This window comes from Paralichthys olivaceus, chromosome 3 (genome assembly GCF_024713975.1).
Source record: "Paralichthys olivaceus isolate ysfri-2021 chromosome 3, ASM2471397v2, whole genome shotgun sequence".
In the NCBI taxonomy this organism is placed as follows: Eukaryota; Metazoa; Chordata; class Actinopteri; order Pleuronectiformes; family Paralichthyidae; genus Paralichthys; species Paralichthys olivaceus.
In genome coordinates, this window is record NC_091095.1 from 27661317 (window position 1) to 27678026 (window position 16710).

Genomic DNA, 16710 nt, shown 5'->3' on the forward strand with positions numbered 1-16710 from the left:
ATTATTTGACTGAATAATGTGAATTCATATCACCTGCACTCCTGTTTACACTGTACATAACCTGTATTTTGTGTCAATAACAATATCTGTTAGAATCATATCACTAATACTGTTTATATACCTACCTACTGTAAGATTTATTTATCCACCGTTTAGCATTTACATACACTTTAGCATACTGTAACATATATTTATTCACAGTTTAGCATATACATATACTTATGCATCTGTAACATATATTTATTCACTGCTTAACATATACATATACTTAAGCATACTGTACCATATATTTATTCACTGTTTAAGCACTTCTGGTTGGATGCAAACTGCATTTTGTTGCTTTGTACTTGTGACATGTGCAATGACAATAAAGTTGAATCTAATCTAATCTAATCTACCAGGCTCCTCTCCTGTGGAACCAGCTCTCACTCTGGGTTTGGAAAGCAGACACCATCTCTGCATTTAAAGTTCAAGTTGAAACGTTCCTTTCTGATATAGTTAGTTCTGGATGAGGTGAGTCCTGCACCATCCCTTAGTTATGCTGCTATAGGTCTAGACTGCTGGGGGAACTCCCATCATCCACTGAGCACTTCTCCACTTCTCTCTGCCCCCCCATTCATTTATTAATTCGAATACATATCACCAACTATGTTTCTTTTTTCTCCCATAGTCCCTCTCACACTTTCTCTCTCTCACTGCAGGTATCTCTGACTCCAGAACTGCAAAATAACAACTATTATTATTAAAAACAATAAAATATAAGTAATTGATTATTATATAAATTGTTGCTTCTATCATTAATAACTAATAACTTCTTTACACTGTTATTGTTTTCATTATAACTAGTCAGAGCTGATACCTGATGGTGCTTAAGTGTTCCCGGTCTCTCTCACCCTCTCCTCCACCTCCCCACTATCTCCCTCTCTTCTCTCCCCTCTTTTCCACCCATCTCCCCTCTTCTCCCCATTTTTCTCTGCTCACCCAAAACCACTCAAGGCATATGACCACCCACATTGAGCCTGCTTCTGCTAGATGTTTCTTCCTGTTAACGAGGAGATTTTCCTCTCCACAGTCACTAAAGTGCTTGCTCATTGTGGGAACTGTTGGGTTTCTCTATATTAAATAAGATTTTAAGGTAAAATAAAAAATAAATTGAATTGAATTGTTATTTTCTTCTATTAATGATGAATAATAGGAGACTCTGGCATTTCGGAGGGCTTTCTTGTAAGTTATCAGACATCTTTCCAGGCAGGGCTAAAATCATCTACATCACTGATTCTCAAACTACCGTACACGTACCAATAGTCATACCCTCCCTCTAGTGGTACTTGAAAGAATCTCAGAAATATTATAATATTATTATTATCATCCAGAAATCCAGGAACTTGGTTCAAAGTTCAGGGGCATCTGGTGTGTGAGAAAACGTCCTTGTATGAGCGCACATGGTCTCTGTGGACAGTGAGGCCGGATCTATTATAGAGCCGCTCCAGTTGACAGCCAGAGGCCTTCATGGCACGAAGTTCAGCTGTGAACAAGGGGGCTGGGCAGATGTAGGAGACAGTTCAGGTTTTGAGGGGGGAGAAAGGGGTCAAGACAGAGGGATAGAGCAGTGTTGTAGGCAACCAGGCCATCAGCCATGGTGCTCAGGGGATCTGAGGCCAGGTGTAAAGCCAGTAGGTTTGCCAGGGCTGGTGAAGTCACCGTCTTGGTTATCCTAAAGGTGATGGTGCGTTTTGCCTGCTGTCTGGGAAGGGGGATATGAACTGTGAAAAGGACGGCATGATGGTAAGAGACCGCCAAGTCAAGGCACTACAGCTGGGAGAGGGATTTGCCAGTGGAGCATACCAAATCAAGTGTGTGACCTTTAGCATGGGTGGGACCTTAAAAAATGTTGTGTGATGATGAAGCAGTTCAGTAGTGACAGGAATTCAGTGGCCAGTGCGCAGTTGGTGGAGTCGACATGAATATTGAAGTCACCATGTAGTAATGCAGATGGAGACATGGAGCAGATGCAGGTGAGTAGCTCTGACAGCTCAGACATGAAGGTGGAGAAGTTTTTGAGGGTGCGGTAAATAAGGACCTGGAGATGTGCGGGTCAAGCCAGGGGGAAGGCGACACATTCAAACGAGGTGGTATTGGGTATCAGAAGCTCTTTGACCAGGAAGTCAGCTCTATGTATTATAGCCAGCCCACCATCCAGGCCCATAGAGCGGGGCTTTTGGATGTAGGAGTAAACTGGGGGTGTGGTTTGATTTAGTGTGAAACATGGTTCTGCCATATTTCAGTCAGACAAAGAAAATCAGTTTTCCTGTCAGTGATGATGTCATAGATGAGTGGTGCTTTATTGTTTAGGGCATTTTGTAACATAAAAGTTTCAGTGTTGGTGGTAGAGACGAGGGGTCTCAGATTTGCGGTCTGCATGTGTTGTTTGTTGTGATGATGTCATCGAGGTGTGACGGAGCGGCGATCAAACACTACAGTGGGGATTGCATGGTCGATGTAAACAAACTTGAATCGGGATGCCCTGTGCACATAGCGAGGACGGCACAGGAGTCCAAGGGATTTGATGTCACCTGTCACCAGACACTTTGGAGTGAAGTGGCAGACGAGAGTTGCACAGCAGAGTATATGATGAGCACCATGTCAGCAGCGCAGGGAAGAAGTTAGCTACTGGGAGTGGGCTGCAGCTGGACAACAAGTCCAAACGGGCCGGGGAAAGCTCCGATATTGTGGAAGGTCGGGGTCCAGTCGGAGCACAGCCTGAGCAGGAAGCAGCAGCCAGCCACCATTGAGCCGTCAGGTCACTCGGTCACCAGCAGCTGAGCCGAGCAGGTGACGCAGCTGCTAGCACCAGCTACAAGGCGTTGGGGCGATGGGACCGAGCAAGGTCAAGAGTAGATCGGGCCAGGAGGGATAGTCCTAGGATCACGGCAGATGAGGGTTCAGTCGGGACAATATCAAAGTTGAATAATCACATGTAGACCATAGATGAGGGGAAGCTAACAGCTGAATACTCTGACTAGATGGATAGTCAAGAGTCACCGAATGTTGAACAGGGAGCAGGAGATGGAGTGAATCTGTCAACAGTCAACCTGCAGAGGATCTAGTAGAAATGCGAATGATAGATTGCACGAGAAAACACGATAAAAAACAATTTAGACGTGGACTGCGAAGCAGCGACATCCACGTCAGCATCCTCAACCTTTAAAGTTTGATAGAGTTATGTTTTACCAGGACAAGTCATTTGACTCACACAGAATGTGAAAAGTATCCAGTTGATCCAAAATGTTGTAGCATAATTACTGACAGGAACTAGAAGAAGTGATCACATTACTCTTGTCTTAGCTTCTCTGTATTGGCCCTCTATAAAATTGAGAATAGAATTCAAAACCCTGTTGAACGCATACAAATACCTAAATGATCAAGCCCCATCATATATTAAAGAGCTAAGTACACTGTACTATCCAAATGTGTCACCATTCCATAAATACAGTTAATTTGTGGTTCCTTAAGTCTAACATTTCGTGTTTGCTGACATCCGCAGAGGCTACTCGCTGCTTGTGTATTCTGTCACTTCCGGTTGTCGGTGTCTCTGTCACGGTGCTCTCTGCCGCTCACCTAAACAGATTTTCGTATATTTCTCATATCAGCGATTATGTGCATATTTTGAGACTATCCTTAGACCTTTTGCGCAGGTCTCTTAACTTTAGCAACACTTTAAATCTGATAGTTTTACTAGTGTGTTAGTTACACTAGCTAGCCTAGCTATAGCAATGGCTTCTCTCTGCTCTCCTGCTCTCTTCTCTCCTGCCCACTGTGCCACATGTTTAGCTACTCCTCGTCCTCCTTTAGCGATAATGGTACTTGTAATAAATGTAGTTTATTTGTTGCCTTGGAGGCGAGGCTCAGTGATTTAGAGGCATGGGACCGCACCACCGAACAGTCAGTAGCTGCTATAGTTAGCAAGTCACCTGTAGCCGGTGAGGTACCACCGAAGGTAGCTTCAGCTAGCCGTCCCCCGGCTACCCCCGAGCAGCCAGGAGGCTGGGTGACTGTTCGAAAGAGGCATAGCCCCAAACTGAAGCCCACGGTACACCACCAACCACTCCACCTTTCTAACAGATTTTCCCCACTCAGCGACACACCCGCTGAGAGGCCAACTCTGGTTATAGGCAGCTCCATTTTACGAAACGTGAAGTTAGCGACACCGGGGGCCATAGTTAAATGCATCCCGGGGGCCAGAGCGGGCGACATCGAGTCTGATTTGAAACTGCTGGCAAAAGATAAATGTAGATATATTACGATTGTTATTCACGTAGGCAGTAATGACACCCGGTTACGCCAGTCGGAGGTCACTAAAATTAATGTTTCATCGGTGTGTGCATATGCAAAAACAATGTCGGACTCAGTAGTTTTCTCTGGACCCCTGCCCAAAGTGACCACTGATGACATGTATAGCCGCATGTTGTCGAGGTGGTGTCCAGCAAACGACGTGGGCTTCATAGATAACTGGACACTTTCTGGGGAAAACCTGGTCTGATCAGGAGAGACAGCATCAGAGTGAGCAGCTCTCATATCCAGAAATATGGCCAAGTTTATTAGTCGACCAAAACCGTGACAACCCAGAGTTGAGACCAGGAAGCAGAGCTGCAGTCTTACACACTCCTCTGTGCCTCCATTTGAGCAGCTGCCCACCCAATCCTTTAGTATAGAGACGGTGTCTGTCCCGTCCACCTACAGTATTTAAAGATAAAACAAACAGAAGAGGAGTTCATCATAACAACTTAATAAAAATTAAATCAACATCTACAGCAGTCCAAAATAAGAGAATTAAATGTGGACTCTTGAATATCAGGTCCTTATCCTCCAAAGCTGTTTTAGTCAATGAATTAATATCTGATTAAGATATTTATTTATTTTGTCTTAATGAAACCTGGCTGCAGGAGGATGACTATGTTAGCTTAAATGAATGCACTCCTCCCAGTCACTGTAATACTCATCTTCCTCGAAGCACTGGTCAAGGTGGTGGAGTTGGAGCCATATTTGACTCAAGTCTATTAATAAATCCTAAGCCTAAACTAAATTATAATTCATTTGAAAGTCTTGTTCTTAGCCTTACTCATCCAACCTGGAAAACATTACAGCCAATTCTATTTGTTACAGTATATCGAGCTCCCGGTCCTTACTCACAATTTGTATCTGAATTTGCAGAGTTTGCATCAGGCTTTATCATTAAAACAGATAAATTAATTATTGTAGGTGATTTTAATATTCATGTGGACAACCACAATGATAGTCTTAGTGCTGTGTTTATCTCTCTATCAGATTCAATTTGCTTCTGTCAGAGTGTCAATGAACCGACTCTCTTGATCTTGTTATCTCATATGGCATTGAAATCGATCATCTAACAGTCTTTCCACAGAATCCTTTTCTGTCTGACCATTTTTTAATAACCTTTGAGTTCATATTACTAGACTATAAGCCTTTGGCAGAAATTCCTACAGCAGATGTTTATCTGAGGAAGTGATTCCTTCAGTATTGAATTCAATGCCATGTCTCAATGTAGCAGAGGAATTGTCTGCTTCCTTTAGCCCCTCACAAATAGATCATCTTGTTGATAGTACTACAGGCTCATTACAAACAACTCTTGACTCTATTGCACCTCTGAAAAAGAAGATAATTAAACAAATGAGGTTAGCACCATGGTATAGCCAGAAGACTCGCAGCTTAAAGCTAGAGGCATGTAAATCCGAACGTAATGGCGTGCCACTAAACTGGAAGAATCTCGTTTAGTCTGGCTAGATAATCTTAAAACATACAGGAAGGCTCTCCGTAATGCCAGAGCAGCCTATTACTCATCATTAATAGAGGAAAATAAGAACAACCCCAGGTTTCTCTTCAGCACTGTAGCCAGGCTAACAGAGAGCCTCAGCTCTATTGAGCCATCTATTCCGTTAGGTCTAAGTAGTAATGACTTCATGAGCTTCTTTAATGATAAAATTATATCTATTCGAGACAAAATTCATCACTTCTTGCCCTCAACAGGCACTGATCTGCACTCGTACACAGCAAGTTTGAAAACAGCTGTAAAACCAGATTTATTTTTAGACTGTTTTTCCCCCATCGACCTTCATCAAATAACTTCATTAATTTCTTCATCAAAGCCGTCCACCTGTCTCTCAGACCCTATCCCAACCAGGCTGCTCAAGGATGTTCTACCTCTAGTTAGCCCTTCTTTTTTGACTATGATAAATCTGTCTTTATTATCAGGATTTGTACCACAGTCCTTTAAAGTAGCTGTAATTCAACCTCTACTTAAAAAGCCCATTCTAGATTCAGAGGTTTTAGCCAATTACAGACTAATATCAAATCTTCCCTTTCTCTTGAAGATCCTTGAGAAAGCTGTAGCCAATCAGCTGCGTGACTTTCTCTATAAGAACAGTTTATTTGAGAATTTTCAGTCAGGATTTAGAGTGCATCATAGCACAGAGACTGCACTAGTCAAAGTTACAAATGACCTCCTAATGGCTTCAGACAAAGGACTCATCTCTGTACTTGTCTTGTTAGATCTCAGTGCTGCATTCAACACCATTGACCATCAAATTCTTTTACAGAGACTGGAACATCAAATTGGCATCAAAGGAACCGCCTTCAGCTGGTTTAAGACCTATTTTTAAGATCGATCTCAGTTTGTTCATATCAATGATGAATCCTCTGTACATACCAAAGTTTGTCACGGAGTCCCACAAGGTTCTGTGTTAGGACCACTTCTATTCAGTTTATATATGATTCCTCTAGGGAACATTATTAGGAATCACTCCATTAATTTTCATTTTTATGCCGATGACACCCAATTATACTTATTGATCAAGCCTGATGAAATCAGTTAATTCAACTTCAAGAATGTCTTAAGGATATAAAAAGTTGGATGACCTACAATTTTCTTATGCTAAATTAAGACAAGACTGAACTTCTTGTAATTGGACCCAAAAACCTCAGAAACTCTCTTTCTAGAGACGTAGTTACTTTAGACGGGATCACCCTGGCCTCCAGCTCCACCGTTAAGAATCTCGGAGTTGTTTTTGATCAGGATCTATCCTTTAATGTCCATATAACCATTTTTGTGGGCATGTTTTTCCTCACTCGAACCGAGGGTCTAAGGACAGAGGGTGTCACTACCTGTACAGATAGTAAAGCCCTCTGAGGCAAAATGTGTTTTGTGAATTTGGGCTATACAAATAAAATTTGATTTTGATTTGTTTTGATTTGATAAGAGTAAAATTGTGGTAGAGCCTTCAGCTAGAAGACTCATGTCGTGTTTAACAAGCTCGCAGTTTCATTTTGGGAGGAAGACACCAACTCTATATTTAAGGTTATATGCAAAACTTTCTTCTTTGATAAAGCTTATAGTTAGGGCAGGCTCAGATGATTCTGCTAAAGGCCTGGACTTCTCTTCTCTCCCTTGTTTCTCTCCTCTCACCCCAGCTCAGCGGTAGAGCAGGTCGTCCAATAACCGGAAGGTTGGCGGATCGCTCCCTCTGTTCGAGAAATTGATGAACTGACAGCCGGTGGGGTGGCCACTCATCTCCTCACCGAGGCCCTTGAGCAAGGCACGGCCCCCCTCCCCACAACATCTGCTCCCTGGGCACTGACAACGGCAGCCCACCGCTCCAGTATGTGTGTGTACATGGCATCTGTCTATGTGTGTTTCTATGCATGTGCGTGTTTCGACAGGTGCCAGCTGGATGGGTTAAATGCGTGTATGTATGCATGTAAAAGTGTAAAACATGACAATAAAAGTAAAATCTTCTTCTAACTTGTCCAGGCTGGTTCTGCAAGAGGTTTCTTCCTGTTAAGAGGGAGATTTTTCTCTCCACTGGGAGACAACTGTCTGTGCAATACTGTTAAGTCTCGACATAACCATGTAGAGTTCCTTCAGATATAAATAATATTGAATTGTTTCTGGGACACTGCAATTTAAGCAAAATGGGAAGCCATCAATGCAAACCTAAGCAAAATCGCTGACAAAATAAAGGGCACAGTTGAGAACAGCTCAGATTGTTGAAATCTCTCAAACAAAGACGGGAGGAACCCTGAGGATCTTGAAGCAGGACTTAGAAGAGTACCTGGAAAGAAAAACACATTCTGACCCAAAGAGACATTATCTAATAGCAAGTCCATCTGATATCCCACCCATTGAGCAGCCATGATGCAAGCCTCAAAGACTGCGAGGAGGTCCAGCAACTGAAGCTAAATGTCAGCAGCGGCTTTAAGAACATTGAGTCCATGCCTCCTGGCAAACTAAAGCTCTGTTGCAGACAGTTTGGCCTGTTACCCTGACTGATGTGGCCACTTACAGCAGTCAACGTTCCCCTCACAAGAGTTGAAAACATGGAGAATGATCAACTCCTATGTGAGAAAGTGGTTAGGAGTCCCAAGAGCAAATACAGTCTGTATGGACAAAGTTTTGTAGAGGTGTTTAAATGCACCAAGACAAGGCTATAGATGACCCTCTCAGAGTCCAGAGACACATCTATACATTTCTGAAATCATCTTTACACACAAATACATATTGAAATAAGACAGGTCCAGAAACATGATTCACAGTGCTCAGTAGATTTATTAAAACCTATACCTAGTGCAGGGCTCAAAATGTAATTTAATGTAAATGCTGGGCTTCCACAGGTACGCTCCATTAACGTTTGGTACATTTTATCTTGTATGTTGATAGCTGTCTGCCATCTTATAAAGTATGGAGGTACATATTATGGGCTGTGCTGTTACTCATTTTGAATAAAACCCTGATAAAAGCCTAGCGACAAAACAGGTAGCTCGAACAGAGAGCACCTGGTCTGTTGGTGATGTAACACTACCACTAGGAATGTCACAATATGAAATTTTGGTACCTCAATTATTGTCAGAGGAAATATCACAGTTTCACGATTATTGATACTATAGAGGGAAAAGACACACAACAACAAACAATATATAGTGAATATATAGCTAATAATATAGCTAATGAACTAAAATGTGTACCATATCCAGTTTTTACAATGTAATGTTTGGCTATTTAAAAGTAATTTATGTAAGCTATTTTATTTAGTTGCCTTATTGTGGAAGGTTGGTCAGCGAATTTGTGTTTCCTGTCATCATAAGCAGTATCTGCATGGGACTTTAATTGTGAAGGGTCACTGATGGAAGTTGATCTCTTTGGGAGCGAAGTGTTGATTAGTTGAGAAAAGGTAAAGAGGTATACACTGCACACACAAATTACGTCTCTTTTATATATATATATATATATATATATCCTAACATATGAAACCACGTATGAAACCACGGATGTCTTAAATTGGTTAATCGCGACATCCCTAACTAGCACACTCTTCTTGATAAATCCTGCAAACCAGAGGGTTGTTTAAAACATTTCAGATGTCAAACTGCTTGTTGTGCTGTATCTATTGTAAACAAAGTTGCCACATTCTATGACACAACAGTAATTTCCTTGTGAGTACAATGTTAACACTACTGATATAGTCTAATCAAAACTTTACCCACCAACTAGGGCTGCATGATATATTGAAAATGTATCGCCATTATGATTTCAAAGTTACATATCGCAAAAGACAACTTAAGTTGCAAAGAATGGTTTTCAATGTGCCACGCACATGCTCTTCAGATGTAGCCCTGCTGCCCTGGATAAGAAATTAAAGATATTTAGATCATTGACGTGTTTTTCTGTCTGAACAAGAGAATAAGAAGAGAAATGAATCTCCCTCCGCCTCCTCCGACTAAACTCTACTGTGGAAACTTCTAGTGATGACGTTAGTCCCAAATAAAATGAATCACTATGAGCAGTTGATTATATAAAATAGTTGTAAAGCTTATTTATGATCCCAGAACCTGCGTCCCCTGCTGTGTGTGTGTTTCTCTCTCTCGCTCTGACATGATACAGTTTAAAAGTTGATTTGTTTGTCACCAAAATATCAACACTAATCATCACATAATGATCGATCATTTTATTAATAAATTAAATCTTTATCAGAGCAGGGCCACTCATTTGTGGCCGGGCTGTGCGCCTTCTCCCTGCTGTGGACCAGTCCGTGGTCTCTGCGTCCGTAGCCAGGGACTGTTCATTGATATTTATCGCACATCAAGTCTATGCTATATACGCCAACCCAATATGAAAAGTGCAGAGATATAGAAACACATAGGTATGTGAACATATTTGCAAAAGAAATATGGGAAAATTTGTGCTTTGGTTTTTAGAGATGATGAAATTAATAATATGTGCAACTATAAAATAGCCGAAATCAGTATCAGCAAAACACAGAAACAACATAAAACGAGTGCAGCATACAGTACCAGCCACTTGCATGATTTACCAGCATTTGGCTGGTAAATGGTGTTAGTTTTGTGTCCAGCAGATATAGCCTACTATAACTGTGATAGGATGATTAGTTATTATTGCATGACTAATAATGTATAATAATAACGATAATAACGACTAAATAATAACGACTACCATCACCATTGTTAGCATTAATTAAAATAACTCAGTAATTCATTAATATATCTAATCCTGTTGTAGATCACTACATTGTTATTGTTATAGTCAGCCCTGATAGTGATTGGTGCCCAATTGTTCCCGGTCTCTCTCTCTCCACCTCATCTCTCTCTTCTCTCCCCCGCTTTCCACCCATCTCTCCTTTCCTCCCCCCTTACTTTTCTTTCCTCACCCCAACCGGTCGAGGCAGATGACCGCCCACATTGAGCCTGGTTCTGCCAGAGGTTTCTCCCTGTTAATGAGGGAGTTTTTCCTCTCCACAGTCGCCTGTGCTTGCTCATTGTGGGAACTGTTGGGTTTCTCTATGTTAATATTGCTTTAAGGTCTTGACCTTTAAATGTAAAGTGCCTTGAGATAATGTAAATTATGAATTGGCGCTATATAAATAAAATTGAATTGAATTGAATAATGTTAGCAATATTTTCCTGTTACACGGAGTTAGTCTCTATTTTTTTTAGCAACCCTCTCTATATTCAGAAATAAAAGATTGATTATACTATAATTAACATTCATTTTCCATGTCGTTCATGTACAGGTTTGCTGAATTCAACAAAGTGTAAAACCAGCACAGTGGAAAGGGACAGAGCAGCCTTGATGCATTCTTGACTCAGGCAAAAGGTGTGCAGATATACAGCCAGAGCCATCCCAGACAGAAGGCCATTACTGAATCCATAATACAGGATCTCATAATTTCATGCAATCTGCCTCTGTCTTTGATTGACAAGCCTAGCTTCCAGAATTTCATGTCAGTGGTAGAGGAGAGATACTGCCCAGTAAGTCGAAGCATCGTAACCAGACGTCTGAGTGAGCTTGCAGCAGACCAAGAGACCAAGATCAAATCCAAACTAGAAAAGACAATGTGTCTGTGACTGTTGATATCTGGACTGACCGAAGCATGCGTGGCTTCTGGGGGTAACAGCCCACTTCATGGAAATAGAGAAAAACAGCCCAAGCCTGCAAACAGTTCTCTTAAGTTGTGAACAATTCACAGGGTCAAACACTGGAGAAAGAATAAGGGAGAAATTTGAGGAGATATGTGACAACTTCAATATAAAACGCAAATTAGATTACATTATCTGTGACAATGCGTCAAATATGAGGAAAGCCTTCACTGTTTGTTTCCACTCTGCAACAACTGAGAGTGAAGATGGAGACGACCTAGAAAACAGCAACTTATGGGAAGATATAAGTGAGAATTTCCAGGAAGATGTGGAATCTATCCAGAGCAGCTGCCGTCAACAGCGACTTCAGTGCTTTGCACATTCATTACAGCTTGTTGTGCGAGATGGACTGAAGGAGACAAAGACTGAACAGTGCAAAGGCAAAAGTGACAAAATTCTGCCGTTTACTTCATTCCACTTGTAGGCTGAAAGAAGCATTTGAGGGACAGTATGGAGCCAATCGAAGCATCCCCTCTGCTGTATCAACATGATGGAATACATCTCTCCGCCTTGTGGAGGCAATCACTGACCTGGATCCTCAAAGCCTAAATACTCTTCTGGAAGCCCAAGGACAAAAAGGCCTGTGCTTATCAGCAAGAGAATGGAGTCAGCTGAAAGAGCTAGTTGAAATTCTGGCCCCATTTCTTCAAGCAACAGACCTCACACAAGGGGAGAAAGTGCTCACTACAACCAGAAGAGACATGAGACTTTTATTTTTTAGAGACTTGAGACTTGACCAAGTCTCACCCCACAAAGACTTGAGACTTGACTTGGACTCGTGACCAAAGACTTGAGACTTGACTTGGACTTGCAAAAAAAAGACTTGTGAACATCTCTGTCGTCCACACACGTGCACATACAAAAACATCTTTAAGCTTTGACTGGGTAAAACCAACATTAATTCACCAAATCCGCCTTCTTTCATCTCAAAAACATCGCCAGAGTCCAGCCTTCACTCCCCGACTCCATGGCAGAGTCCCTCATACATGCCTTCATCCCCTCCCGCCTGGACAACTGCAATGGAGTCCTGTACCAGACAATGCCCTGAACAGACTCCAGTATATGCAGAACTCTGCTGCCAGGGTTCTTACCAGCACTAAGCCATGGCAGCAGATCACCCAGACCCTCATTCACCTCCACTGGCTCCCGATAAAGGCCTGCATCAACTACAAACTCCTCCTTGTCACCTATAAATCCCTCCATACCTAAGCCCCACCATATTGACCTCCTCCACCCCTACACTCCGCTCAGAAGCCTAACCCGCCTCAAACACAGGCTTGCTCTCCATCCCCAACACCAAACTGCAACCTTTTGGAGACAGAGCCTTCTGTGTTGCAGCCCCAACCCTCTGAAAGTATTTCCCCACTGAAATCCGCAATGCTGCATCTCTGGACAGCTTCAAAAAACCACCTGTTCATCAAGGCCCATTACACTTTACACTGTAGCACGTCCTTGGGTCTCTTGAAAGGTGCTATATAAATTCAAGTTCAATGGTCATATTTCACATTTTACTTACAATTACTTCCATATTGAACATGGAACGTGAGACAGGAGACACAATCAGGATGCATTTAAATGACAGGTGTAAACAGGCAGACTTAGAGCCGTCTTCTTGTGATCATATATTACAAGACGGATGACAACACCAGGTCATAACAGGGTATTTCAGTAAGTACTTACCGTTGCTGTCTGGGTGCATTAAACAAGCCTTTCTGTATCAGGTCTTTTCAACTTCACATACAGTATCTTCCACATCGAAAGTGTTGACAAGAAGTGTTCACACAGTCTAATATATCTCAGACATTGACTTGCACTATTCATATAATTTGTATGTTGTCATAACATTGTGGCTCATTGTGTGTAGATTTCTTTTAGGAAATAATACCAAACCTGAGCTCTGTCTCGCAGCACCTCAAAGTCAGCCTGGGAGAGGAACTGGTTATACAGAACTCCTGAGAGAGATATGGACAAAAACAAACAGATGGGTGAGCAATTACATTAATGGCCAGCACAACAGCAATTGTCATCCTCTCTGTTCCATACATCAGTGTAGCAGTCACAACACAGTGGCATGCAGCTCAGGTTAATTTGAGTCGCTTAACTGCCCTAAGAGACAAACAATCATTTACACGATTGTTTTTCTCTGCAATACACTGGCGGCCTGTCCAGGGTGGAGCCAGGCTCTTGCCCAATTTCAGCTCTGATTGGCTCATGCCCCCCATGAGACTCAAAGGATAAATGATATAGATAATAAATGAATGGCTATTAATCCATAGAGCAGACACATTAACAAATAAGCATGCTCACCCTCTGTGAACTGTAGTCGATCTCTCTCCAGCTCCCATAGTCGGATCTGATCTGTTATGGTTGGAGGCAACACTGGAGACTGGAGCACAAAAATGGCATGATGAAGATGATGTGCAGACCCATTACAGGAAATAACAGAAACACAGAACTGATGGGTTTGTTGTACCTGTTTAAGCATGACAGGGTGAGCTCTGGTCCTTAGAAAGTGGATGATCTGTAGAGGGTACATTATTACTCTCAATTAGATTCTGAATTCAAGGAAAATCTGAAGTACACATATTGTTGCAGTGTTGTCTCTTATCGTCAGAGACAGCTGTGATTGAAATTTAACTGAAATATTTTACACAGACTTCTTGGCTAAATAACCCAGTGTGATGGACTTTTATTTCATAATGGCACATTTATTTATTTCACAGGACTTTTATTTCATAATGCCACTTCTATTTATTCTATGGGACTTTTATTTCATAATGCCACTTTTATTAATTATATGGGACTTTTGTTTCATAATGTCACATTTATTTCACTGCTCTATTTATTTCCATTCTCATATGCAAATGCAGAGGGCGTGGTTATCTTCAGACCAAGGCGGGTGGGTGCAAGGAGCAATGTCTGACTCAGAGAAAGGGACAGCATGCTGGCCTTTGACTGATCTAATTGATCAACATGGCTTGTCAGGGGACACCATTTTGGCACACACTGGCAGCTGTAGGGGGTGGCTGCCGCATCGCAATACCATCGAGGCAGTTTGCAGCTTCTCTCAATAATTCTGAGATGCTCTTCTCTGAGTCAGACATTGCTCCTTGCACCCACACGCTTTGGTCTGACTATAACCACGCCCCCTTAATTTGCATATGAGAATGGAAATAAATAAAGCAGTGAAATAAATGTGGCATCATGAAATAAAAGTCCAATGAAATCAATAAATGTGCCATTATATAATAAAACTACTGTGAACTAAATAAATGGTGTCTTTTGAAAAAAGTCATTATATTTATTTAAAGTAAATGGATTCAGTTATATATTTATATAATGCGATATTTATAGCCATATATTTTTATTGCATAGCTATATTAATTTATTTATTTATTACTATTTATTTAATTTTGATTAAAATGGCGTTCAATATGCCACCACCAAAATCAAAGTATAATTTTCACTCACATGATGATAGACCTATAAAAACTACAACAAAAGCAAATTTTCACCAAGGCTGGCAGAGCCCTCAAGAAAATTACTTTCAATATGTATATATTTTTTAGATATAAGAATTTCATCTGTGTTTTAGTATTTGGACTGTATGAAAGAATTTTAACTTTACCATAAACAGCTATCAAAATATTTTAAGATTTAAAAACACATTCTTGTGTTGGGGGACTGATTAAATTTTCACAAATGACCAACCAGTCTTAGAAATTCTTTTAATTCTGGCTAGAGAGGCAGTGTATCTATCGGTATGTACCTTCCCCATTATGTGTGTGTACCCCTTAGGTTCCCTCAGCTAAACCCTGATAGAGTTCATAACTATCAATTCATAAAGCAATAAAAAAATCAGAGAATTTTGATGCCACAGACAGAAAATCTCACAGTGTTGACATAATAGGCATTTTGTTTACAAAACAAATATAGTTCAGGTAGCAGCCATTTTGTTTTCAGCTTGATGCTAACAGAACCTTCAGGAGAATAAAATGATCTAAACATTCTAAAAAGTTCCCTCAGAAATTGGAAGATGGTGTTGACATATCATGGTTGTGACACAATCCTGGTTTGTTGATTAAACAGGAAGACAACTCGCTCTCGGTTCACTAAGCTAACGCTAGCTGCGAGGCTGCTCGTTAGCCCGCTGAAGTTAGCTAGCCTTTAACCGGGTGAATACGCCCGAGCATCAGGACACAGCTGCTTAAAAAAAAATACTGTACTGTAAAGCACCTGATAAGTATTCTGCCATGTTGCGTAAAAACTAGCAGCAGCAAACTCTGTGTAAAAAACAAACACAGATGATCGTCAGCTGAGCTGCGGCTGCGCGCCTCGGTGACGTCACCCCAGTGAAAGCCCGGAATGTAAACAAAGCAACTTGGACTCACGGGGGACTAGTGCTGGCGATTCATACTAAATAAAGAGTTTCGCGGCAGATAATACGTTATTTAGAGGCTGTATTGTGGATGCCCCAATCACTTGCGTTGTACGGATATACACAGATCGCGTGTGGATCTAAAAGCGTCCGAAGGACTCCAAGTTACTCCAAAACTTTATGGGTGAGTAGATCTACATACCATATGCAGGAAATAAGGACCAGGTTTTAAAAAAAACTAACTTCTCCTTTAACAAACTCACTGCTTTTTGTTGTTGTTTTTTTAACAAAACATGTATATGAATATGGCAGTAATAATAACCAATAACATATTTATGCATACATACACAAAAGATGTATATGAATATGGCAGTAATAATAACCAATAACATATTTATGCATACATACACAAAAGATGTATATGAATAGTGCAGTCCTAACTTATAACATATTCATGTACACATACAGTATATATACACATTACATATGTGCACTTTTAACGAGAACTCATAAGTTTTGTTCTTCATCTCAATTTATACTGTCCATCATTTAGCACCTTGAGTAGCTTAAGAGCCGAAGCTCCCTTTTTTGTGAGACAGTCTGCAAGCTGCTCTTCCGTGTTGCACCAAAGGATCTGCTGAACCTTTTGGGCTTGAATGAGTTCTTTGATGCTGCTCATTTCTAGCCAAAGTCTTTTCTCTGTGACTGACTTTTTGGACTTAAGTGCGTCAGCCAGGGAATGATTGTCTGTGATGCAGATTATTGGTACAGTGTTTTTAACATCTCCAGTAGTAAGTTCTGAGAAGAGTGTCGACAGAAAGATGGCA

General features: G+C 41.1%; 1 protein-coding gene across 2 annotated transcripts in view; it reads right to left on the reverse strand.

Moving 5' to 3' along the window:
• Window positions 1-16710, reverse strand: part of gtf2h4 (general transcription factor IIH, polypeptide 4) — a 40462-nt gene that overhangs the window by 5134 nt on the left and 18618 nt on the right. For both annotated transcript variants that reach the window (XR_011240721.1, XM_020106685.2), the window contains exons 11-13: window positions 13979-14026; window positions 13813-13891; window positions 13396-13457 (exon numbers count right to left, since the gene is read on the reverse strand). Coding sequence is in view for 1 of the 2 variants with exons in the window: in XM_020106685.2 (XP_019962244.1) it covers window positions 13396-13457; window positions 13813-13891; window positions 13979-14026 (189 nt within the window). In the remaining variant the exon portion in view is untranslated. The remainder of the gene's footprint in view (window positions 1-13395; window positions 13458-13812; window positions 13892-13978; window positions 14027-16710) is intronic.